This window comes from Triticum urartu, chromosome 3 (genome assembly GCF_003073215.2).
Source record: "Triticum urartu cultivar G1812 chromosome 3, Tu2.1, whole genome shotgun sequence".
NCBI classification, from domain to species: Eukaryota; Viridiplantae; Streptophyta; class Magnoliopsida; order Poales; family Poaceae; genus Triticum; species Triticum urartu.
The window spans coordinates 494370482-494396790 of NC_053024.1; the positions used below are offsets into that span (position 1 = coordinate 494370482).

The 26309-nt window shown below is 43.5% G+C and overlaps 1 protein-coding gene across 1 annotated transcript; it reads right to left on the reverse strand.

Moving 5' to 3' along the window:
* Positions 1-12549: 12549 nt before the first annotated feature.
* On the reverse strand, positions 12550-15579 carry LOC125544566. Its single transcript, XM_048708299.1, has one exon. It carries the CDS (start codon positions 15521-15523, stop codon positions 12785-12787), a length of 2739 nt encoding a protein of 912 aa, XP_048564256.1. The 5' UTR covers positions 15524-15579; the 3' UTR covers positions 12550-12784.
* Between the last annotated feature and the right edge of the window lie 10730 nt (positions 15580-26309).

Sequence of the window (26309 nt, forward strand, 5' to 3'; positions counted from 1 at the left end):
GTTATTATGCTAAAGGTGTTTATAGTTACTATGATGTTCAACAAATTGAAGAATTTGTTGCTTTTGAGGGTGCTTATGAAATTGCTTCTTTGATTGAAAAGTATGATGCTACTTTTCACAAATCTGAAAATTTTGCTATACTTAAATATTGCTATGATAATTATGCTTCTAATACCTATGTTAAACAATATATTTAGGAATACTCCGCTGCCCAAGAAGAGACTAATATTTTGCAGGAGTCTATGGAAGAAGAAATTGATGAAATTGTGAGCTCATTGGATGAAAAAGATGATGAGGAGAGCGAAGAACAAAAGGAGAAAGAGTGGATTGATCACCCGTGCCCACCTTCTAATGAGAGTAACTCTTCAACTCATACATTGTTTAATTCCCCTTCATGCTTACCGAAGGATGATTGCTATGATGACTATTATGATCCCGTTGATTCTTTTGAAATATCCCTTTTTGATGATGCTTGTGGCCAAGATGCCAATACGAATTATGCTTATGGAGATGCACTTGCTATAGTTCCTTATGTTAAACATGAAATTGTTGCTATTTCACCCACGCATGATAGTCCTATTATCTTTTTGAATTCTCCCGATTACACTATATCAGAGAAGTTTGCTTTTATAAAGGATTATATTGATGGGTTGCCTTTTACCGTTGCACATGATGATTTTGATGAATATAATATGCATGTGTTTGCTGCTCCTACTTGCAATTATTATGAGAAAGGAACTATATCTCCACCTCTCTTATGTTTCCAACACGATAAAATTGCAAGAAACTGTTTATACTATGCATTGGCCTTTACTTTGTGTGCATGAATTGTTCTTTTATGACATGCCGATGCATAGGAAGAGAGTTAGACTTCGTGGTTGCTTGATATATGTTTCTTTGTGCTCACTACTAAATTACAAATCGTTGCTAATTAAAATTGGCTTTGATATACCTTGGGATCCGGGTGGATTCATTACTTGAGCACTATATGCCTAGCTTAATGGCTTTAAAGAAAGCGCTGCCAGGGAGACAACCCGGAAGTTTTAGAAAGTCATTTATTTCTGTTGAGTGATTTTATATAGTTTAAAAACAATAAAAATAAAGAGGGGAACCCAAAACTTTTTCAAAAAGGAAAGCGAAAGTGAGAAAGACAAGCATTGATGAAGTGGGAGCTAGCCTTGAACTTTGTTCATGCTCACGGAAACTTTGTGAATCTTGATTACAGAAACTTTTCAATAAAAATAATTTTCCCCTTGTACAATTCCATTGTATTATAAAAATAATATTCCAAGGTTTGCCTTTAGGATGTTTACATTTGCTTGATGGTTTGTACGGTGTAGGACAGAAACTTTGGCTATAGTGCGTGATTTTACATTTTTAGCTGGAACGTCAAATGGTTCTGATTCTTTTTGCACTGCCTTACTATACAAATTGTTTATTTTTCATAATTTTGGTAGAATGTTTCAAGTATCAGAAGTATGGTGAATGTTCAGATTGCTACAGACAGTTCTGTTTTAGACAGATTCTGTTTTTGATGCATAGTTTGCTTGTTTTGATGAAACTATCAGTTTATATTAGTGGATTAAGCCATGAAAAAGTTATATTACAGTAGAAACAATGCAAAAACAAAATATGAATTGGTTTGCAACAGTACTTAGAGTAGTGATTTGCTTTATTATACTAACGGATCTTACCGAGTTTTCTGTTGAAGTTTTGTGTGGATGAAGTGTTCGATGACCAAGAAGGTCTTGATGTGAGAAGAAGGAAGAGAGGCAAGAGCTCAATCTTGGGGATGCCCGAGGCACCCCAAGTAAATATTCAAGGAGACTCAAGCGTCTAAGCTTGGGGATGCCCCGGAAGGCATCCCCTCTTTCTTCAACAAGTATCGGTATGTTTTCGGATTCGTTTCGTTCATGCGATATGTGCAAGTCTTGGAGCATTTTTTGCATTCAGGTTTTTATTTTTCTTTTTATGCACCATGCTGGAATGAGATAGTCCTTGGTTGATTTATAGAATTCTCATTGCACCTCACTTATATCTTTTGAGTATGGCTTTATAGAATGCTTCATGTGCTTCGCTTATATCATTTGAAGTTTGGATTGCCTGTTTCTCTTTACATAGACAACCGCCATTTGTAGAATGCTCTTTTGCTTCACTTAGATTTGTTAGAGCACGAGCATATCTTTTGTAGAAAGAATTAAACTCTCTTGCTTCACTTATACCTATTTAGAGAGATGACAGGAATTGGTCATTCACATGGTTAGTCATAAAATCCTACATAAAACTTGTAGATCACTGAATATGATATGTTTGATTCCTTGCAATAGTTTTGCGATATAAAGATGGTGAAATTAGAGTCATGCTAGTGGGTAGTTGTGGATTATAGAAATACTTGTGTTGAGGTTTGTGATTCCCGTATCATGCACGTATGGTGAACCGTTATGTAATGAAGTCGGAGCATGATTTATTTATTGATTGTATTCCTTATGAGTGGCGGTCGGGGACGAGCGATGGTCTTTTCCTACCAATCTATCCCCCTAGGAGCATGCACGTAGTACTTTGTTTCGATGACTAATAGATTTTTGCAATAAGTATGTGAGTTCATTATGACTAATGTTGACTCCATGGATTATAAACACTCTCACCCTTCCACCGTTGCTAGCCTCTCTAGTACCGCACAACTTTCGCCGGTACCATAAACCCACCATATACCTTCCTCAAAACAGCCACCATACCTACCTATCATGGCATTTCCATAGCCATTCCGAGATATATTGCCATGCAACTTCCATCATCACCATATTCATGACTTGATCATTCATTGTCATATTGCTTTGCATGATCGTAAGATAGCTAGCATGATGTTTTCATGGCTTGTCCGTTTTTTGATGTCATTGCTACGCTAGATCATTGCACATCCCGGTACACTGCCGGAGGCATCCATATAGAGTCATACTTTGTTCTAGACATTGAGTTGTAAGTAAATAAAAGTGTGATGATCATCATTATTAGAGCATTGCCCCAGTGAGGAAAGGATGATGGAGACTATGATTCCCCCATAAGTCGGGATGAGACTTCGGACTTTACAAAAAAATAAAAGAGGCCAAAGAAGCCCAAATAAAAAAGAGAGGCCAAAGAAGCCCACCAAAAAAATATTAAAAAACAAAAAAAACAAAAAAAATAAGAGAAAAAGAGAGAAGGGGCAGTGCTACTATCCTTTTTCCACACTTGTGCTTCAAAGTAGCACCATGTTCTTCATATAGAGAGTCTCTTGAGTTATCACTTTCATATACTAGTGGGAATTTTCATTATAGAACTTGGCTTGTATATTCCGATGATGGGCTTCCACAAATGCTCGAGGTCTTCATGAGCAAGCAAGTTGGATGCAGTTAGAGCTTTCATACACTTATAGCTCTAGTGCATCCATTGCATGGTAATCCCTACTCACTCACATTGATATCTATTGATGAGCATCTCCATAGCCCGTTGATAGGCCTAGTTGATGTGAGACTATCGTCTCCTTTTTGTCTTCTCCACAACCACCATTCTATTCCACCTATAGTGCTATGTTCATGGCTCATGCTCATGTATTGCGTGAAAGTTGAAAAGGTTTGAGAACATCAAAAGTATGAAACAATTGCTTGGCTTGTCATCGGGGTTGTGCATGATGTGAATATTTTGTGTGGTGAAGATGGAGCATAGCCAGACTATATGATTTTGTAGGGATAACTTTCTTTGGCTATGTTATTTTGAAAAGACATGATTGCTTTATTAGTAGGCTTGAAGTATTATTGTTTTTATGTCAAATGATAGACTATTGCTTTGAATCACTCGTGTCTTAATATTCATGCCATGATTAGACATATGATCAAGATTATGCTAGGTAGCATTCCACATCAAAAATTATCTTTTTTATCATTTACCTACTCGAGGACGAGCAGGAATTAAGCTTGGGGATGTTGATACGTCTCCGTCGTATCTATAATTTTTGATTGTTCCATGCCAATATTCTACAACTTTCATATACTTTTGGCAACTTTTTATACTATTTTTGGGACTAACATATTGATCCAGTGCCCAGTGCCAGTTCCTATTTGTTGCATGCTTTTTGTTTCGCAGAATATCCATATCAAACGGAGTCCAAACGGAATAAAAACTGACGGAGATTTTTTTGGAATATATATGATTTTTGGGAAGAAGAATCCACGCGAGACGATGCTCGAGGGGCCCACGAGGTAGGGGGGCGCGCCCCAGGGTGTCAGGCACGCCCCTGACCCTCGTGGCCACCCCATAAGGCGGTTGGTGCCCTTCTTTCGCCGCAAGAAAGCTAATTTTCGGATAGAGATCGTATCAAAATTTCAGCCCAATCGGAGTTACGGATCTCTGTGAATATAAGAAACGGTGAAAGGGAAGAATCTGTGAACGTAGAAACAGAGAGAGATAGAGAGAGAGATCCAATCTCGGAGGGGCTCTCGCCCCTCCCATGCCATGGAGTCCAAGGACCAGAGGGAAAACCCTTCTCCCATCTAGGGAGGAGGTCAAGGAAGAAGAAGACGAAGGGGCCCCCTCTCCCCTTCTCTTCCGGTGGCGCCAGAATGCTGTCGTGGCCATCATCATCATCACCGCGATCTACACCAACACCTCCGCCATCTTCACCAACATCTCCATCACCTTCCCCCCTCTATCTACAGCGGTCCACTCTCCCACAACCCACTGTACCCTCTACTTGAACATGGTGCTTTATGCTTCATATTATTATCCAATGATGTGTTGCCATCCTATGATGTCTGAGTAGATTTTTGTTGTCCCATCGGTGGTTGATGAATTGCTATGATTAATTTAATTTTCTTGTGGTTATGTTGCTTTCCTTTGGTGCCCATCATATGATTGCGCGTGTGGATCACACCCTAGGGTTAGTTGTATGTTGATAGGACTATGTATTGGAGGGCAAGAGTGACAGAAGCTTCAGCCTAGCATAGAAATTGATGCATACGGGATTGAAGGGGGACCAATATATCTTAATGCTATGGTTGGGTTTTACCTTAATGAACATTAGTAGTTGCGGATGCTTGCTAATAGTTCCAATCATAAGTGCATAGAATTCCAAGTCATGGATGGCATGCTAGCAGTGGCCTCTCCCACATAATACTTGCTATCGGTCTAGTAAAGTAGTCAATTGCTTAGGGGCAATTTCACAACTCCTACCATCACTTTTCCACACTCTCTATATTTACTTTATTGTTTCTTTATCTAAACAGCCCCTACTTTTTATTTACGTACTCTTTATTATCGTGCAAACCTTTCCAACAACACCTACAAAGTACTTCTAGTTTCATACTTGTTCAAGGTAAAGCGAACGTCAAGTGTGCGTAGAGTTGTATCGGTGGTCGATAGAACTTGAGGGAATATTTGTTCTACCTTTAGCTCCTCGTTGGGTTCGACACTCTTACTTATCGAAAACTGTTGCGATCCCCTATACTTGTGGGTTATCAAGAAGGCACAATGCTCCCCAAGAATTCACTAGGGCCACCGTATTTTCCTCACGCCCTCACACAATGCGAGATGCCGTGATTCCACTCTTGGTGCCCTTGGAGGCGGCGGCCGGACCTTTACAAACAAGGTTGGGGCAATCTCCACAACTTAATCGGAGGCTCCCAACAACACCACGAAGCTTCACCACAATGGAATATGGCTTCGCGGTGACCTCAACCGTCTAGGGTGCTCAAACACCCGAGAGTAACAAGATCCGCAAGGGATTAGTGGGGGGAATCAAATTTCTCTTGGTGGAAGTGTAGATCGAGGCCTTCTCAACCAATCCCTAGAAAATCAACAAGTTTGATTGGTTAGAGAGAGAGATCGGGCGAAAATGGAGCTTGGAACAACAATGGAGCTTAGGGTTGGAAGAGGTGGTCAACTCGGAGAAGAAGATACCCCTTATATAGTGGAGAGAGAAATCCAACCGTTATCCACTTAACCAGCCAGCGATAAGTGGTACTACCGCGCCTGCCAAGCGGTACTACCGCAAGGCCTTATGGTACTACCGCACACCCTTGCAGTACTACCGCAAGGCAGGGTTGGACCAGCCTGGGAAGGCCGTGGACAGATAACGTCCGTGGCTAGTTCCGCTGATATCCAAATAGTACAAAAAGTCCGACACGGTACTACCGCTGAAGGCAAGCGGTACTACCGCGCGGGGAGCGGATGTAAAAAATTACATCCGCTCCTACTTCCGCTACTGGAGCTGTGCCGGACCAGGGCTCACGGTACTACGGCTCCCAAGGAGCGGTACTACCGCAGGGGCCTACGGTACTACCGCTCCTAAGAGCAGTACTACCGCAAGCCTCAGAACAGCAACAGATAGAAAGACTTCTTTTTGCACAAACAAGAAGAAACGAAGGATGCTCCAAGGTGCTAAAGGAAAGGCGGTGCAAGGAGGAGTAAACGTGTACGTGACGATTCCACCGAAACCTTTCCAAAGCGGACCCCCTCTTAATAGTACGGCTTTCCTACAACTCAAATCCACCGAAAAAGGAACGTAGAAAAACGCCGTCTTCAATAATCTTCGAGGGGCTCCTAACCATCTCGTGCCTAGTCATGAAATATATGAAATACTCAAGACACACGATTAGTCCGCAAATGCATTGTCATCAATCACCAAAACACCTTTGGGATAAATATGCCCTTACACCAGGTTAATGCCACGTCAGCGGCAACGGCTTCCTCCAAAGCCTTCTTCTTGCCGGCGGCGTCAACCATGGCGTCGCCGTAGGGGAAGTAGTCGAATCAGAGAAGGAGGACGAAGACGAATAGGGAGCAGTCACGCCGAGACGCTCCCAAAAATATTATCACCCTTCTCCTAGTTCAGGATCACAAAGGGCGGGTTCCGGAGGCCTACTCTCCCAAACGGTCGTGCATGTAATCGGTAGAATGAAACCGCCAGAATCAAACAGTGAGTGGAACAGTAGAGTGGCAGCTAAGGTTATGCGTGAGGAGGAACTTAGTGTCAGCTGGTTTCCAACGCCTCCAATATATAGGTCTATAGGCCGTTGGGTAAGGAGTTGTGGGCCTAGGCTTAGGACCATGACCGAGTTAGACAAACAACCCACGGTCCAACGTCTCTAACAGTGGCATTTTTATTAACTAATTAATCTCTCATTAATTAACCATCCCTGAACGGTAAAAATTAAAGCGCATAAATGATCGGCTCGGCTCGTCCAAACAACATGACGCATGCACATGTGGTGTGGCGGGCGGCAGAGGAGCGCACGTGTATCACTCCTCTTCTCAAACTCCAATAGCATGTGGAGGAGAAACCCTTATGAAGGGTCTAAACTTTCTTCCACTAACATGATGGGACTAAACTTTCCACCATGTCATGACACCCCAGATGGGCGTTAGAGATTAACTAGGAATTATTGTTTATATGGGCCTAAAGCCCATTTGTAATTCAACAACCCCCCCCTCCACCAGATTCAACTTTTAAAAAGCCGAATTTGAAACTAGTTCGAATAAGCTTTCAATATCAGCCCGCATCTAATTCGGTCCATTTCTAGTGTATTGGGTTGAAGCACATCCCGGTGTCGAATCAGATTTGCAAGCCCAACAAATCCACAACTGATTCTACCAAACCTGAAGCCCTAACAAACAAGCCCATTTATTTGGTGGTATTTGTACTTTATTTCTCTTTTCTATGCTCCTTTGTTATGATAGCCTCATCCAAACACTGTTTTCAAATACTTCCTCGGTGATTTCAGTTCCAGAGTTCAGCAAATACGTTCCATCACTCCATTAATACTCTTTCTTGGGTTCTGATTATCTAAAATCGACCATAAGAAAAAGATGATTTTAGAGCAACTCCAATCATGTTCCCATCACGCTTTTGAATCGACCAATATAACTTGACAGTTCTAGCAAGCAAGATTACACAAGATTAAAAAAATCCCATAAAAATAGGAGTAAGAAAGATCTAAGCACAAATAATGAAAAAAGAGCACGTGAAGACAATGTGGTTTTCCTCAAAGTGAAAATCAGTCGCGAGTTTGGGAGAAGCATGGGACACCAAGTCATCATTGGTCGGAGATGTTAGTGCTGAGCGCCGACAGGAAGGAGGCATGGTAGAGAGCCTCCCATTCACGGAAACAAGAGCTCTGTCCAGTTTCTCAAGCGTGGGTTCTAGCCGCTCGTTCGACCAGGTGGACCTCCTACCATTGAGGTAGAGCTCGTGCATATCCAAATCTGTGATGCACCTTTTGAAATGCCCCATCATCTGACGGTTGATCCAGTCGTTGCTTTTATCAGATGGATCCGCTATCAAGTTGAAATCCCCGGCAAGCATCCAGGGACTTGGATGTAAATCTCGGATCACCTTGAGCTCCTGCATGAAAGCCACCTTGTTCGTATCCTCCCGGGGCCCATACACCCCGGTGAACCACCACCCCACCGACTTCTCCTCTCCCCTTGCTGGATCAAGAAGGAGGAGACGTCCCCGGGCTGTAGGTGTGTTGAACCCGGAGGCGCCGTCCGTTCGGCGCTTGATCGGATCTTCCACGATTTGAATCGCCGCGAGTACAACTCCATCAACCGTGTTCTTGTAATGCTTCCGCTTAGTGATCTTCAAGGGTATAAAGATGGACTCCCCCTCTCTCGTTACTAGCATCTCTTAGATTGATCTTGGTGACACGTAGGAAAATTTTGAATTATTACTACGTTCCCCTACACATTGATCTGGGTGCTGCGCCGCACTGTGGTCGGAGGAGTCTGGCGCTTTCTTTTTCTGCCTAGTGACGATTGGTCTAGACAGAGCTGGTGTAACCACCTTCTTGTACCGCGCCCTGAACCTTGAAAGTGAGCTAGAAATCAAACGTGTAGCAGAACTCTCCTCGCCGCGGGCCACCGAGCCAGAGAGGCTGACAACAAAAGTGTCAAGCACCCCCACTTGTCTGTTTCCCGCGCAAGGCGATCCCCACCCAGACCGGGCGCTATCCCAACTGGAGCTGGAGGCAGTTAGAGCTTGGTTCAAAATTTGACCCTTGGTATAGCTGGTGTTGACGATCCGACTATCTTAGAGACAATTGCTTTCAGGGAGGCTCTTGCTTAGGACCTCAACCTCCATGTTGTGGTAGTGGCGTCGGATGCTAAGGACGTCGTTGGCGCCATCAACAAATCTTGTCAAGGACAAAATGGAGCCAACATTACCGAGATCAATAGCTTATTACCTTTTTTCAATAGTACTTTTACTTTTGAGAGTCATGCCGTGAATGTCGAGGCACAAAGTTTAGCCAAGCATGCCTTTTCTTTGGGTCTGGGACGTCACGTTTGGTTCGGCCAATCCCATGATCAACCTTGTATCCCACACATTGTGGCTTTCTCTGAATAAAGCCTTGTGTTACCGCTCAAAAAAAGTAATTGCATTGTTAACCCATCGAGATGCCATTTATTGTAGGGTGTGACTAGGTCTCAATCCACTTTAGCTACATTTCAGTTAGCTGAAATTTTAGTTTTGGGTCAGTCGATTTTGTGGTCATTGGATTTTCTCTGAGATTCGTGCTGTGTTTTTTTCCTGACCTGTGTTGTTTGTTGTGTGAGCGTGTTTCTTTTTTTGACCGACCCCTTGTTTGGGTCAGTCTACTTCCTTATGGGCCGAAGCCATTAACTGTGCGCTCCAACCCTCCTCTCTCTCCCTTCGTTTCTTTGATATATTTTTTTGTTGTTATGCCCTTTTGCTTTTTCTTTTCTGTTTCTCTTTGTTAGTTGGTTTTATTTTTATTTTGTGGGTAATTTTTGGGATGTTAGGTCAGTGTAATGTACATACATAAATAATTTGCAATATGTGCGAAAATTAGCGTACTAAAAAACTATAATTTAAGAGCAAAGTTGTGTGCAAGTTTTGCAAACTTTTATTGTTATTTTTAATGGCTAATAATAATGCTACTAATTCATTCTTCTTTATTTTAGTTTATTTATTAATTTTTCTTCTTCTTAAAAGGTAATAAAAATGACACTAATTTATTGTTCCTTAAAAACCTTATTATTTTGACTTTGGTATAGTTTCTATTTTATTTTTTATTCTTAAAGGGTAATACCAATGTTAATAATCCATTCTTCCTTAGAAAACCTCATTATTTTGATTGTGTTCTACTTTTTATTTCATTTTTTGAAAGAGTAATATATAAGACACTATTTCATTATTTTTTGAAAATTTTGGTATTCGGTTTTTTAGTATTATATTATAAAATGGGCAACTTTTGTGCAAATTGTTTGGAAAATATTTCATTATTTGTTATTTTCAGTTCCTTTCTTCTTAACGGGACACCAATGACATTAATTCATTGTTTCTTAGAAAATTTTACTATTTTAATTTTGTTTAAGTTTTTATTTCATTTTCTTTTAGTCTTTAAGGGTAATATCAGTACCTCTAATTCATTCCTACTTAGGATTTTTTTGTGAAATTTCACTATCTCTGCTTATTCTTGCATAATTGCATATTATATAAAAGCACAATTTCTATTCAAACCGCGTGAAAATTTTCCCATTATTATTTTTACTTTTCTTTCTTCTTAAACGATAATACTAATACCACTAATTCATTTTTTTATCCAGAGAAGTAGAGACACCATGGATGAAATACCAATGCCACTAATTCATTCTTTCTTTAGATTGTTTTTGCAAAAAATTCACTATTATGTGTTTATTCTTGCATATTATAACGAAGCGCAATTTATTTGCAGATTGTGTGCAAATTTTGTCATTATTTTTTAGTTTTTTATATGATTTTATTTTCTATTTAAGGATAGTTTTGCTTCACTTTTTATTTTTTGTTTCTATAGGTTTTTTCTTTTCCCTTTTTCTTTCCTTTATTGGTTATTTTTTGTGGGTTTTTGGCTGAGTGTAATTATATACAAACACATACTATATAATATGTGCCAAAATTTCATGATTATATGATTAGTTTTGCATATTACGATAAAGTGCAATTTCGGTGCAAAGTTGTGCGCAAGTTTTTTTAGTTATCTTTCTTCTTAAAGGAAATACAACATTTCGATTATACTCCGTGGGAATTATAGTACTCCTTCCGTCCAACAATATAAGAACGTTTTTGCTACTACATTATTCAAGTGGGAATTATATTTCATGATTTTAGTTTTTGCTACTAATGTTATGTGCAAGTTGTGGGACGGAGGGAGTAGAATGCAAAAATGCGGAGGGAGTAGAATGCAAAAATGCGCTATTTCATGATTATTCTTTGCATATTTCTAAAAGTGTAATATCAGTGCAAATTGTGTGCAAGTTTTGATTTTTTTTCCTTTTTCATTTTCTTTCTTCTTAAAGGGTTTCATTATTTTTTAGTAAACTTCATTATCTTGATTTTGTTTTAGTTTTTTTGTTAGTGTAATACCTTTAATTGTAATACGATGCCACTAATTCATACTTACTTAGGAAATTTAAATATTTTGTGTTCTTTATTTAGTTTTTTCTTAAATGGTAATACCAGTAAACATATTTTTTGTGAAATTTGACTATTATATGGTTATTCTTAAATATTCTAAAAATGCAGCTTTTGTGTAAAATGTATGAAAATCATATTTATTTACTTCTCTTGTTTTCATTTTTTCTTCTTCTTAAAGAGTAATACCAATCCCACTAATTCATTCCTTCTTAGAAAACGTAACTTTTTAATTTGTGTGTGTGTAAGTAAATGCAAGTGCTAAATAATATGTGTGTAAATTATATTAGAATGTGAAAATTGCAAAATTATACGCTTTTTTTTGCATATTTCAAAGAGTGCAATTTCAGTGCAAAGTTGTGTGCAAGTTTTGAAAGGTTCTTATTTTTCATTTGCTTTCTTCTTAAAGGGTTTCGTTCTTTATTAGAAACTTCATTATTTTAGTTTTGTTTTATTTTTCTTTCTTTTGAAAGGGTAATATCAATGCAATGAATTTATTCTTCCATAGAGAACTTCATTTAGTTTTTAGTTTTTATTTCATGAAGTTGTGAAAGATAGATATTTCTAATGTAAGGGCAATACAGATATTTCTTTTGTAAGTGTAATGCCGATGTCACTAATCCATTATGCTTTAGAATTTTTTTTCTTAAATCCCAATATTATATACTTATTTTTGCATAGTAGTAACGGAATTTTCGATATATACGTACGTGTATGCGCGTATATGTATTGTATGCATGTATAAATATATATACATGTGTGAGATTGCACATATAATCACAAACCATTGCATGCAAATATGTATTACTCTTCAGAACACACCATGCACGATCTTCATCTATCATCCATGAGCCCAGGCGCTCTCTTATACACCTATAATATACGTACACAACTATAGTAAAAAAATAATATACGTACACAGTACTTACATAGTACATGCATGGCCAGAATGCGTTCGCAGGTTGCACCCGCGCCTCTGGCCGGTCAATCGAAATGATTCAGGGTCAATTGACTGACCAAAAACTTATTTAAGTCCATTGACTCGTAGCTAGTCCCGTCTCAATCGATTGAAACTTAACCAAGTCTTAATAAAATGACATAACATGTAAAAAAGAAAAAAAATATTTTTCACATATTTTAATGTAAGATCTTTCGAATATAACATCAACGGCAACATATAACTAAGTCTAAATCGACTGATATTTAGCTTTGGTAACTCCATAAACATGAGGGAGCTTTACTTTGCTTTCAAGCAATACTTTTTTTTTGGAACCAGCGCATTGTTGTCCCATCGACGACCACGACTGCCCTCGTTCTGAATTACCAGTATCCCGTTTTCTGTTAGATGCTAGAGACCATCTCATACCCACCGGATCTCTTCCTCTGTGAAGGAAGCAACGCGCTGCCTCCAAGCCGCTGCTGCAAGAAGACCAGCACGGCCAGCACTCCCGCTCCGCACGGTATGATGATGTCCCACGCGACGCCGAAGAGGTCGCCCCGAGGGCTGGCGTACAGGTCGGAGGAGCTCATGCTCGGCTCGTAGACCTGCCGCCTCACCACGTCGTACACGTGTGGCATCACCCGGGTCATGGTGACCCCCGCGTAGAACCACGGCGAGATCGCTCGGAGTCCGGAGCCTGCCAACGACGCGTTCAGGATGATCTGAGGGAGCAGGAAGCCGTCCAGTATCAGACCGCCGTACGACACGAGGTCCTCCCAGATCGTGGCCGGCTCTCCGCCGATGCGCACCACCAGCGGCTCCTCGTTCGCGGCGCGGACGTTGATCACGTGGACGGCCGCGGCCAGGGCTCCTCCGAGCACGTACAGCGGCAGGCATATCTGCAGCACGATCCTCTCGGACACGACGGGCGACGGCGTGGCGGTGTTGCTCTGGTCCGCCGGCCTCCGGCGGCCGGACCACACGAGCTGAAGGAGGCGCAGCTGCAGCACGAAGGCGAGCAGCGTTGGCGCCCTCATCACCACCTCCTTCACCTCGCGCCAGTCGCTCGTCCAGTACAAGGAGTACCGGCTCCTCCTGCTCGTGAACAGGGCGTCGAAGTTGAGCACGAGAGGCGTGAGGTAGCCCAGCGTGAGGATGGCGAGCATGGTGATCGACGTCGCCGGAGCCGCCTCGGGGTTGTTCTTGGTGCGGAGGATCTGCAGGACGGTGAAGACGCACGACAGCGTCGTGGACGCCACCAGCATGATGCCCTCCAGGTCCATCCTCGATATCGCCTCCGACACTTGGTCCGAGTACATCCCGTACAAACCGATGTCGATCTTGTCGAAGTAAAGGCGATCGGACTTGTCTCTGAGGCTGCTGATTACTCCTGTGCCGTGCCCCTTACCCCTGGCATCAAGGGAGGCGAACTTCACAGTGACCAGTATTTGGCAGTCGGTCGAGTCGTTGTGCTCTCGGCATCCGACCATGCACAGGATGCCCCTCTTGGGATCATAAACGCCCTCTGCTGAGATTCGCCGTTTGTGAAGGCTAACTGAGTATGACCGATTCGTGGGAGGCACCCAGCCTTCAGGTGGAGCATGATAATGTATATCGTAGCTGACACTTAGCAGATCCTGCTTCGTGTCAACCTCAAGCACCCCATTCCGCGAGAGAGAATCTTCGGCGGCCAGCCTATCCCCGTAGACCATCACCGGACCGATTGCCACAGGGTAGGCTTCTCCATGGCCATGCCCCGAGTTTCTCCCGTAGAACTGAAGCATGAAGTCGTGGTAAGTGTAATTACCGGCCGGGAACGAGCCCTTGATCTTCTTCGTCTTGATCTTCAGGTAATGCTTCTTGGCCACCTCAAGGATCGTCTTGTTGTAGCTGTACTTCACATCTGAGAGGTTGCTGCTTCTGTGGTCGTCGGTGACGTCGATGAATCCGTTGTCGGCGGCGTCCATGCTCGACGCTGTTGTCACACCGTCGTGGCTGCCAGTACCCGTCTGGCTCCAGTTCCAAAGCATCCCGGCCACGACGCTCCGGTCCCGCACCGTCCACACGGCCGGGAACCAGAAGCTCATCCTGATCCCGCACTCGTCCTTTGGCACCGCCAGAGCAGACGGCGGCGAGGCCGAGCGCCGCACCCGGCACGCCCTGAGGCAGAGCAGGCCCCGATCCTGGTCCCAGTGCCCGTCGGCCACGACAGCCTCCTCGTCCACCAAGAAGCGGTGTTGCTGGTAGTTGAAGAATCGGCGCCTCTCGGTCGACCCAGTGTCGTTGGAGAACACCACGTACGCGCGCACGGCACCCTTGGCGGTGCACTGCATCTGGTTGACGTGCATCCGCCGCGGAAGCGGTTCGCCGCCATGCTCCAGCCTGTACGAGGTCACGAGCTGTTGTTTCAGATGGGCGCACCAGGCGAAGCCGCTGCCGAGCACCTGGAGCGAGCCCCTGGCGGGCTGCGTCGGCGTCGGTGCGCTGCAGTCGTCCGCGCCCTCGGAGGCGTACTTGTAGTTGTCGCCCTCGGCGTACGAGAGGAGCTGGATGGCCCCGAAGCCGGAGACCTCTAGACTGCCGGTCACGAAGGGATCGGTGAGGGAGGGACGGTCGGGGACGCGGAGGCGGAGGACGACGTCGGGGTAGTGCTTGGGAGAGCCGTCGGCGGCGAGCTCGGTGCCCTTCCCGGCCATGCAGAGTTCGAGTGAGGCGGAGGAGTAGAAGCCGTCGAGGACGAAGGAGATGGACCCGGTGTCGGTGTAATTGCGGCGGCGTCCAGGCCTGCCGTAGGTGCGGATGCGGGGGCCGGTGAGGGTGAGGGTGGCAGTGAGGTGCACGAGAGCCTGGTCGCTGGTGTGGGAGGCGCCGTGGGGGAAAAGGGAAAACGAGCGATAGCTGCCGTAGAGGTCATCATCGTCGGCGGCGGAGAACAAGCTGTCCGCGCCCTCGGAGAAGTAACCGGTGGAGATCTGGAAGAAGCTGGTGAGTAAGAGGGTTTCGTTGCCGTCGGTGTAGCGGTCGTCAGCGTGTCCGGGCTTGGGGCAGACGGAGGAGTAGGACGCGGCGGAGAGCGTGGCGGTGGACACGAGCAAAAGGAGGCAGAGGAACAGGCCGGGATGGTTCCGCGGTGGCGCCATTTTTTTGTTGGTTGGCCGGGGAGGAGGAGGATCAAGGGTGAGCCTGCGTGATGTGTCTATATAATGCCAGTAGCAGACTGGCAGGGTGAAGTGGGTGATGCTGCGAGGTGGGACGGCTTGACTTGTCAGAGACCTTTGGTGGTTGTCCGATCCAGTGGGCTGGATGGCACGGAACGATCTACGTTCAGATAATTTTTCGATCTTTTTTGCGTGCAACTTGCTTCATCGAGGAAAAAATGGGAAGAAATGTGTTGTGGCCACGAGTGTCTGGCAGGGAAGATTCATAAAAGCAGTCAGCGGAGAGCTACTGGTATATTTGCCAATGGGTCCTACAGACTTATTGTCTTGTCATGCTTTTCAAAGTAAACGTCAACGTCAACGTTCAACCCTTTCGTTTGAATGGAAGGAACACTCCGCGGACTCTTGGAGCCATGCACTGCCCCAGCATCACGGATCTGGCTTGCCTGCTCCCTCTCCGTGCTTCCATCCGTGTTCCCACTTAATCCTACGGCTGCCTTTTTTCCTTTTTTTTTCAAATCTAATCATCTCCTCACTGATTTTAAGATGGTGGGGCCGAGCCTTATTTTGCTCCAATCAAATCAAGCCACGTAGACGGGAGCACGGATGGGCACACGACAGGGGAGCAGACAAGTCTCGTCCCAGCATCACGTCTTATATGTCCATAAAAGTCACAAATACTAGCCCATCCGTCTTTCCTTTGTACTAATTTTACTATAAAATTATATTAAAGTTAAGACATTTATTTTAGGGCGGAGGAATACTAATTTTATTAAAGTTGTACTGAAGTAAAATCATTTATTTTAGGACGGAAAGAGTAAATGGCATGACACGACGCTTCTAGAGCACATCTAGCCAAAGTCTCATAATTCCTTGAAACATTCCACTTTGAGTTAAATCAGATCTAGTTGAACTTTTAAGAAGTTTAGTTGCTTAAATTTTTATCAGAAACGTCTGCTGCCTCTCAATTTTGAGCAACCAAAATGTGTTCTCTACTAAAGATCCCCTCCCCCCGCGCAGTCGCATCTCTTCTCTGCCTCCATGCTGATACCGCACTCCTTGCCTTTGGCGGCCACCGCGCACTCTCGGCGGTTCCCTGTAGTCCGCACCTACCTCCCGCCCAACTTCGATTTGTTCCTCCGCTGGAATCGTCACATCTAGCCGTCGCAAGCTTGTCACAAGGAGGGCCACCGTGGAGTTTCCGGACCTCCTATTCGAGCTATCACCGCCTCCTCGAGCTCCATGTCGGAACGATGGTCGTTACCGCAGTATCGCTAGGTGCGGCAACAGTTGTGGGGCACTTGGGAAGCGGAGATCCAAAATACACACACACACACACGAAAGAAGAGGTGGCTCGACACATTTGCTACAATGAAGTAGGCGACACGTGCCTATAAATGTCACATCACTCTGCTACTCCGGAAGCCAGACGAAGCTTAACTTCCCCGCCGACACCCCCGTCGTAGACTTTCTCGCACCTCCTATTAGAGTGGTTTCTTGTGTCGAGGTGAAGGAGCACGACAAGGCCGAGAATGAGCTCGAGGCCAGGCACGCCGATGCAGACTACATACCCAAGCTCATCGCGAAGAAACCACAACTCCTCGTAGAGGACCAAACGTGGTTCGAGGCCAAGGAGAATGATGAGATGTTTCGCAGACCAAACACTATTTGATGGAATTTAGCATGTGAATCTACCAACCGAGTTCATGGCTTTTCTTTGGATCAATGTTAAATGACCATGGTATATTGGCAAACTTCTCCCTTGAAACCATGAACCTTCTCAAGGACCATTCTGATTCCAAGAATATTTGTAGAGTTTACCTTTGAATCATAATATTCAATTATGTTTTGACTCTGTACTGCAGGGCAACAGCCCCACAATCCTTTATTCATCTCCATACTAAGAAATACATTTACATATGTACATGCCTAACTAAAGGTAGAAAAAGTAAAAGAAGTTACTACCTAGGATAAGAAGTGCCCATAAACTAGGAAATAGAAGAAATCCAGCTCATAAGACTATCCCTATAGTTACATTAGTCCTATGAGACAACAAGGTGATGTCATGGATAAAATTTCTGCGCCAAGCCCTAAAAAGTTGGTCTGTCATTTCTGAAAACCTTCTCATTTCTTACTATGCAGATATTCTAGGCCACACTGAGCACAACCTCAGTAAAGGAAGGGTTTATCAAAGGGACGCAGAGCATCTACTCTCGAGCTCAAATGCACCTAGTGAACACAAAAATAAAAAAAGTGAAAAATTCAAAAATTCTGCATTTTTGTGCCAAACTTTGACCAATGTTTTGTGTACTTGCAAAAGTTTATCATGAAATGACATTCATGGAAAACATGACAGAAAAAACAAAGTCGATGTTCCAAAAATGCTATTTACCAAAACATTTCGGATAGTTTTGTTTTTATTTCCATGACTTCCAAATATGTCATTTTGTGATGAAAATTTGTAAATACTCAAAACATTTGTCAAAGTTTTCACGACAAAAGTTTAGATTTATTTTTTGGTTTTTACCATTCATCTCGAGCTCAGATGAGCTCAGGATTAGAAAGGGACTTACGTTATCAAAGTCCCTACTAGCAGCCAACACCATGTAATACAAAGTCCCGTTGTGCTGGATAATCCATGAAATTTGGAGGAAATTTCAAACACATTGACTGAAATTACATGCAAAGAATAGATCGATGTGCCCAGTCTTCATGGACCATCAAAGTACAGAGTACACAAATATCATCTTCAACATACCAACGTCGATCTTGCATCGTATCCCTAGTATTCAGATGATCAACCAATAAGAGCCATCGAAATACCTTAATTTTCAATGTGCATGCACATCTCCAAATCCATTTAAAAATAGGATCAAGCACAATATGATCAAAGGCCAGTTTATAGTTAAAAAACTACAGTATTCACCAGATGGTGTGAGCCATCGCCAAACATCATGAGTCTTAGAGCTAAGATTTACATCAGTCAGAAGAGCAGCCAATTGTTGACTCCACATAAGCCTGTGTAGATAACGACAGATGGAAAATTCTAGAGAGTTCTTCCGAATCCATAACCTCTTTGACAGGCATTTTAACATCAATGACATAGGAGAAGAGCCTTACAAAACGTTCCCAGGGAGGTAAATCTGAATCACCAAGTTGCTAGTGGTTTGACTAGAAGATAACAAAGTTGCCTGAATGCACGTGAATTTTGACCTTTGACATTTCTCCACTAGTTTGAAAAAACCCTTCCACCAAAAAGCATTGTACCATGTGGAACCACATTACGATAATAAGATTCCCATACAAGAGTAACCCATGGAACATTGACTCTGCTGTAAAGTTTATGAAGATGTTTCGGAAGTTGAGCTTCATTATGAGCATCTGATACATCTCCAACGTATCTATAATTTTTAATTGTTCCATACTATTATATTATTAATCTAGAATGTTTTATAATCATTTTATAGTCATTTTATATCATTTTTTGGTACTAACCTATTGACTGTGACGCCCCGAGACCGCTACGCCAGGTGTCTTCCGGTGTTTCGTTGTTGTTGCCTTGTCTTTTGCTTGCATGTCGCATCTTGTCATATCATCATGTGCATTGCATCATCATGTTTTTGAAACTTGCATCTGTCCCGGCCTCCTCCTTCTCTCCATTGTCCGTTCTGAGCCCAGACACACTTGCACGCGCCCCGCGACATGTCCGAAATTTTATTTTATAAGTTTCCGGAAAATGTTCTCGGAATGGGTTGAAAGTTGGCGTGCGGTCTTATTATAGTGTAGATAGACCGCCTGTCAAGTTTCATCGCATTCGGAGTTCGTTTGATAGCCCAACCGTTAAACTACAGCGGCATTATAGCCGGTCTTACGTCGGACGTTTTCGGTCTTCGGAAACAGTCGCCGGGCCTCTCTCTCTTCTCTTCTCTCAGCTCGAGCCCTTTTGCACAGCCCACGAGTTCCAACCGACCTCTCGCGCGCGCGTCCGAAAAGCTGTCCCGGACCCGACTCAGACTGTCGCTACCGCTGTGTCCGGATCAACCCCAAACATCTACAAAACGTCTCCGTTTCTTTATTTGGACTCCCCAACCTTTTTATCTCGACCGTTCGATCTAAATCGGAAGGTACAAATAACCCTTTATCTCATTGCTATATATATTTAGGCCAACACTAACATCTAACATCTAGGGAGTCTGTCCCATCATTCCTCCCCGCCGCCGCTCCAAAATTCTTCCTCGAGATCCCTCCCGATTCCGAATCCACCAATCAACTCTGCAGCCGCCACAGCTCCTCCCGATCCAAACCATCCACCACCTCCCGTGCCTCCCCGAGCTCGATCCCGCCAACCTCCGCGCCGGCGAGCAAACCAGGAGCCAACCAGATGAGCCCCGGCCGCCCCCTCCTTCTCCACCTTCCCGTGCTCCTCCCGTTTTCCCTTCTCTCAACGCTACCTCTCTCTGTGCCTCGCAGGACGCCATGGACGCCCGATCCACTCGAAGCTCAAAGCTCCCCTGCCGGTGCATCCCGCCTCCATTCCGGCGTCGAAAATGAAACCCCCGCTCCCGGATCCACGCCGGCGCCCCCGGATCTGACGACCTCAACCCCGCCTTCTTCAGCCACATGCGCCGCCCCGCCAAGCCCATGGAGTCCGCCATGGCGCGAGCACCAGAGCTCTGCATGCCGCGAGCCGCGACCTCCCCGTCCATGACCCGCTGCTGCTGCCTCGCCGCGGTTCCCGCTGGACCACCTCGTCCGCCCGAGCACCGCCGCGCCAAGTCCCACTCTGCCTCGCGCCGGCGTTGACCCAGCCGAGCCCCTCCTCTGCTTCATTCTACAGGGAGGACGAGGCGCCCCTGTCTCGCGTGGACCGCGCAGCACCTGTTTCCCCTTCGGCCTCCAAGGCCAGCTCAAGCCGGCCCAGGCCAGATCCGGCCTGCCCCGCCTGATCCACCGAACTGGGCCAGGGCCCAAAGTGAGCAACGCCCAACCCCCTCTCCTGTGCCTGTTGGGCCAGCCAATTCGGCCCGCGTATGTTTTTTTCTAGCGTCTGTGATTTGTCTATTATTCCATAGTTTACAGATTTGCATAAAAACCCCTAAGCTCCATGCATATCATAGCTCACCAACCGTGCATCTTTTGTAAAAACTTTATATATGAAAGTTGCTTAGAATTTTGTCTAGTTTAATAATATTCAATTTTCATCCATGCTTAAAATGTTTAAAATGCTGTTTGGTTAAATTTGCTCCTATGTCATGTTAAAATGCTTTAATTCATAACTAAATAACCGTAAGTCGGATTTTAACAAACTTTATATGTAAATGGGGTGGGAAAATGCCTAGTTTAACATGGTTGCCTCACTTTGCATGTTTAGTAACTCTAAAATTGTGTTTAGGGCAGAACAGTACCAAATCCATAAAATGCACATGAGGACTTTTCCGGACTTCTTGTTTGATGTTTCCGGCCCCATTTAAACTTGCCTAAAATGTTTAGTTTGCTTATGCTTCACCCCTTGCCATGCTAAACAACATTTAATATTGTTGGGTACATAAACGAGATCGAACTAAATAACTTGAATGTGGTGTTCCGTCAATATGCAACTCGTTGCATATTGAGCTCCACTTAATTATAGGTTTGCTTGTGCACTTTGCCATGCCTCATTAAACCGGACATGCATCATACTTGGTTGTGCATCATGCCATGGTCATGTGTTGGTTGTTTACTATGTTGTGTGCTTCTTTCCGGTGTTTCTTCTTCGGGTTGGTTCCGATAACGTCGCGTTTGTGAGGACCCGTTCGACTACGTCCATTTGTCTTCTTCATGGACTCGTTCTTCTTCCTTGCGGGATTTCAGGCAAGATGACCATACCCTCGAAATCACTTCTATCTTTGCTTGCTAGTTGCTCGCTCTTTTGCTATGCCTATGCTACGATACCTACCACTTGCTTTATCATGCCTCCCATATTGCTAAGCCAAGCCTCTAACCCACCTTGTCCTAGCAAATCGTTGTTTGGCTATGTTACCGCTTTGCTCAGCCCCTCTTATAGCGTTGTTAGTTGCAGGTGAAGATTGGAGCTTGTTCCATGTTTGGAACATGGTTATTTTTGTTGGGATATCACAATATCTCTTATTTAATTAATGCATCTATATACTTGGTAAAGGGTGGAAGGCTCGGCTTTATGCCTGGTGTTTTGTTCCACTCTTGCCGCCTTAGTTTCCGTCATATCGGTGTTATGTTCCCGGATTTTGCGTTCCTTACACGGTTGGGTTATTATGGGAACCCCTTGACAGTTCGCCTTGAATAAAACTCCTCCAGCAATGCCCAACATTGGTTTTACCATTCGCCACCTAGCCTATTTTTCCCTTGGGTTCCGCGGACTCAAGGGTCATCTTTATTTAAACCCCCGGGCCAGTGCTCCTCTGAGTGTTGGTCCACCTTGTCAGCAGCCGGTGGCCACCAGGGGCAACTCTGGGCTGGCCTACCGGAAGTTTGGACAATCTGAGTGTGCCCTGAGAACGAGATATGTGCAGCTCCTATCGGGATTTGTCGGCACATTCGGGCGGTGTTGATGGACTTGTTTTACCATTGTCGAGGATGTCTTGTAACCGGGATGCCGAGTTTGATCGGATTCTCTTGGGATAAGGAATATCCTTCGTTGACCGTGAGAGCTTGTGATGGGCTAAGTTGGGACTCCCCTGCAGGGATTTGATCTTTTGAAAGCCGTGCCCACGGTTATGGGCAGATGGGAATTTGTTAATGTCCGGTTGTAGAAAACCTGAAGTTGATCTTAATTAAAATACATCAACCGCGTGTGTAACCGTGACGGTCTCTTACCGACGGAGTCCGGGAAGTGAACACAGTGTTGGAGTAATGCTTGACGTAGGTTGTTCTAGGATCACTTATTTATTATAGTTTTTCGACCATGCTTTGCCTTCTCTTCTCGCTCTCATTTGCGTATGTTAGCCACCAAATATGCTAGTCGCTTGCTGCAGCTCCACCTCATACCTTTTACCCTTCCTATAAGCTTAAATAGTCTTGATCGTGAGGGTGTGAGATTGCCGAGTCCCCGTGACTCACAGATACTTCTAAAACCAGTTTGTAGGTGCCGTTGAACCGTGCAGATGACGCCACCAAGCTCAAGGAGGAGCTCTATGAAGATTGTGTTCTTTAGGTTGTTCCGTTTTCTAGTTGATCAGTAGTGGAGCCCAGTTGGGACGATCGGGGATCTGTGTAGCATTTGGGGTAGTCTTCTTTTATTTTGGTTCCGTAGTCGGACCTTGAGTGTATCTGGATGAGGGTAATGATTTTATTCATGTAATTGTGTGAAGTGGCAATTGTAAGCCAACTATGTATCTCTTTCCCTTATGTATTACATGGGTTGTTGTGAAGATTACCTCACTTGCGACATTGCTTTCAATGCGGTTATGCCTCTAAGTTGTGCTTCGACACGTGGGAGATATAGCCGCATCGAGGGCGTTACATTGACATAGTGCCAAGTGCCAGTTGTTGTTTTTTGCATGTTTTTTACATTGCAGAAAATCAATACCAAACGGAGTCCAAATGCCACAAAACTTTACAGAGATTTTTTATGGACCAGAAGACACCTAATGGGCCAAGGTTGCGCCTGGGGGGGGGGGGGTGCTCCGAGAGAGCACAACTCACCAGGGCGCGCCAGGAGGCCCAGGCACGCCCTGGTGGGTTGTGCCCACCTCGGGTGCCCCCGAACTGCCTCTTTGCTCTATAAATACCCCAATATTCCAGAAACCCTAGGGGATTCGACGAAAATCAATTCCAGCCGCCGCAAAGTCCAGGACCACTAGATCCAATCTAGACACCATCACGGATGGGGTTGACCACCTCCACTGATGCCTCTCCGATGATGCGTGAGTAGTTCTTTGTAGACCTTCGGGTCCGTAGTTAGTAGCTAGATGGCTTCCTATCTCTCGTTTGATTCTCAATACAATGGTCTCTTAGAGATCCATATGATGTAAATCTTTTTGCGGTGTGTTTATTGGGATCGGATGAACTTTGAGTTTATGATCAGATTTATCTTTTTATATCCATGAAAGTATTTGAGTTTCTTTGATCTCTTTTATGCATGATTGCTTATAGCCTTGTATTTCTTCTCCGATATTTGGCTTTTGTTTAGCCAACTTGATCTATTTATCTTGCAATGGGAAGAGGTGCTTTGTAGTGGGTTTGATCTTACGGTGCTTGATCCCAGTGACAGAAGGGGAACCAACATGTATGTATCATTGCTACTAAGGATAAAATGATGGGGTCTATCTCTACATAGATAGATCTTGTCTACATCATGTTATCGTTCTTATTGCATTACTCCGTTTCTCCATGAACTTAATACACTAGATGCATGCTGGATAGCGGTCGATGTGTGGAGTAATAGTAGTAGATGCAGGCAGGAGTCGGTCTACTAATCTTGGACGTGATGCCTATATAATGATCATTGCCTGGATACCGTCATGATTATTTGAAGTTCTATGAATTTAACAACAGTAATTTGTTCACCCACCGTTTGCTATTTTTCTCGAGAGAAGCCACTAGTGAAACCTACGGCCCCCGGTTCTCTTTCTCATATTATTTGCCTTTGCGATCTATTTTCCTTTGCTTTTATTTTTAGATCTACTAAACCAAAAATACAAAAATACCTTGCTGCAATTTATTTTATTTGGTGTTTGATCTATCAATATTTACAACTCTCTCACGTCCATTTGCCCATCTTGGGGCGCCGCTACCCGAAAGGGATTGACAACCCCTTTTACACGTCAGGTTACGAGTAGTTGTTATTTGTGTGCATGTGCTGTTTACGTTGTGTTGCTTGGTTCTCCTATTGGTTCGATAACCTTGGTTTCACATCATAGGGAAATACCTACCGCCGCTGTGATGTATCACCCCTTCCTCTTTGGGGAAATACCGACGTAGCTTCAAGCAACATCAAAAGGAATTTCTGGCGCCGTTGCCGGGGAGGATCTTCAACATATACCAGGTTCCTAATCACAAATCTCATCTCCTCGCAATTTACAATATTTCCCATTTTCCTCTCGTTTTCCTCTCCCCCACTTCACAAAAATTTGCCGTTTTATCCGTCCCTCTTTTTCGTTCGTCGTTTTCTTGCCGGATCTGTTTTTGAGTGCAATCTTGTTGCGTAGTCATCATGACTCAAGAGAACACCAAATCGTGTGATTTCTCAAATACCAACAACAATGATTTTATTGGCACTCCGCTTGCTCCTCCCGTCACTAGTGCAGAGTCTTGTGATATTAATACTACTTTGCTGAATCTTGTTATGAAAGATCAATTTTCCGGTACTCCTAATGAGGATGCGGTGTCCCATCTTAATACCTTCATGGAATTATGCGATATGAAAAATAAAAAAGATGTGGACAATGATGTTGTGAAGATGAAATTATTTCCATTTTCTTTGCGTGATTCTGCAAAAAATTGGTTCTTTTCTTTGCCTCGCAATAGTATCGATTCTTGGAATAAGTGCAAAGATGCTTTTGTCACTAAGTATTTTCTGCCCGCAGAAATTATTTCCCTTAGAACCCAGTTTCAAGCAACTTGAACACGAGCATGTTGCAAAATCTTGGGAAAGGATGAAAATGATGTTAAGGAATTGCCCAACTCATGGGTTAAATCTTTGGATGATCATACAAATTTTTTTATGCGGGATTGAATTTTGTTTCTCGTAATATTTTAGATTCCACCGCGGGTGGTACTTTTATGGAAATTAGTTTGGTTGAAGCCACCAAATTGCGTGATAATATCATGGCAAATTATTCACAATGGCATATCGAAAGAGCTCCTACTAGTAAAAAGGTTAATTCGGTTGAAGAAATTTCTTCTTTGAGTGAATAAGTTGATGCTCTTATGAAATTGGTTGCTAGTGGAAGTGCTCCTATTGATTTTAATGATATTACTTTGTCTACTTTGATTGAGCAAAATAGTGATGCCGTAGATGTGAATTTTATCTCTCGAAATAATTTCATTAATAATGCTTATAGAGGTAATTTTAATCCTAGGACTTTTCCTAGTAATTCCTCTAATAATTATAGTAATTCCTATAGAAATCCTTCTTATAATAATAATAGGAACACCACTGATCTTTAGAATAATATTAAAGAATTTATAAACACGCAAAAAGTTTTCAACACTACCATAGAAGAAAAGTTGAATACGATTGATGATTTGTCAAGAAGTGTTGATAGAATTTCTCATGATGTGGAAATTCTCAAGATGAAAATTTTTGTGCCTAAGGTAGAAGAATCAATTAAAGCTCTGTTTGTTTCCATGGATGAAAGTAAGAAAAGAACCGCTATGCTTAGAGCTAAAAGAGAATTTTTAGAAAAATCGTTTTCTAGTGATTACTTCCGCAAAAGTGATGAAGATCTTAAAATGATTTGTGTTTCTTCTATTGATTCCTTGTTTAGTAAAGTTAAGATTGATGAAAAATGGACTGGAGAAGAGTCAACTTTAGTTAGAAGGCGTCCCGATAATTCAGAGGGTGAAAATCTTGTTGAGAAAATTGATAAAAGTGAGTTTGAAGAGGTCAAAACTTTAGCTAGTGATGTACCCACTCTTTTGGATTACGAAGACTTTAAGTATGATAGTTTCTATTTGATTGATTGTATTTATTTGTTGCAATCCATGATAAATTCACCCCATGCTTATGAACAAAATAAAGCTTTTACTAAACATATTGTTGATGCGATGATGAAAGCTCTTGAAGAAAAATTGGAATTAGAAGTTTCAA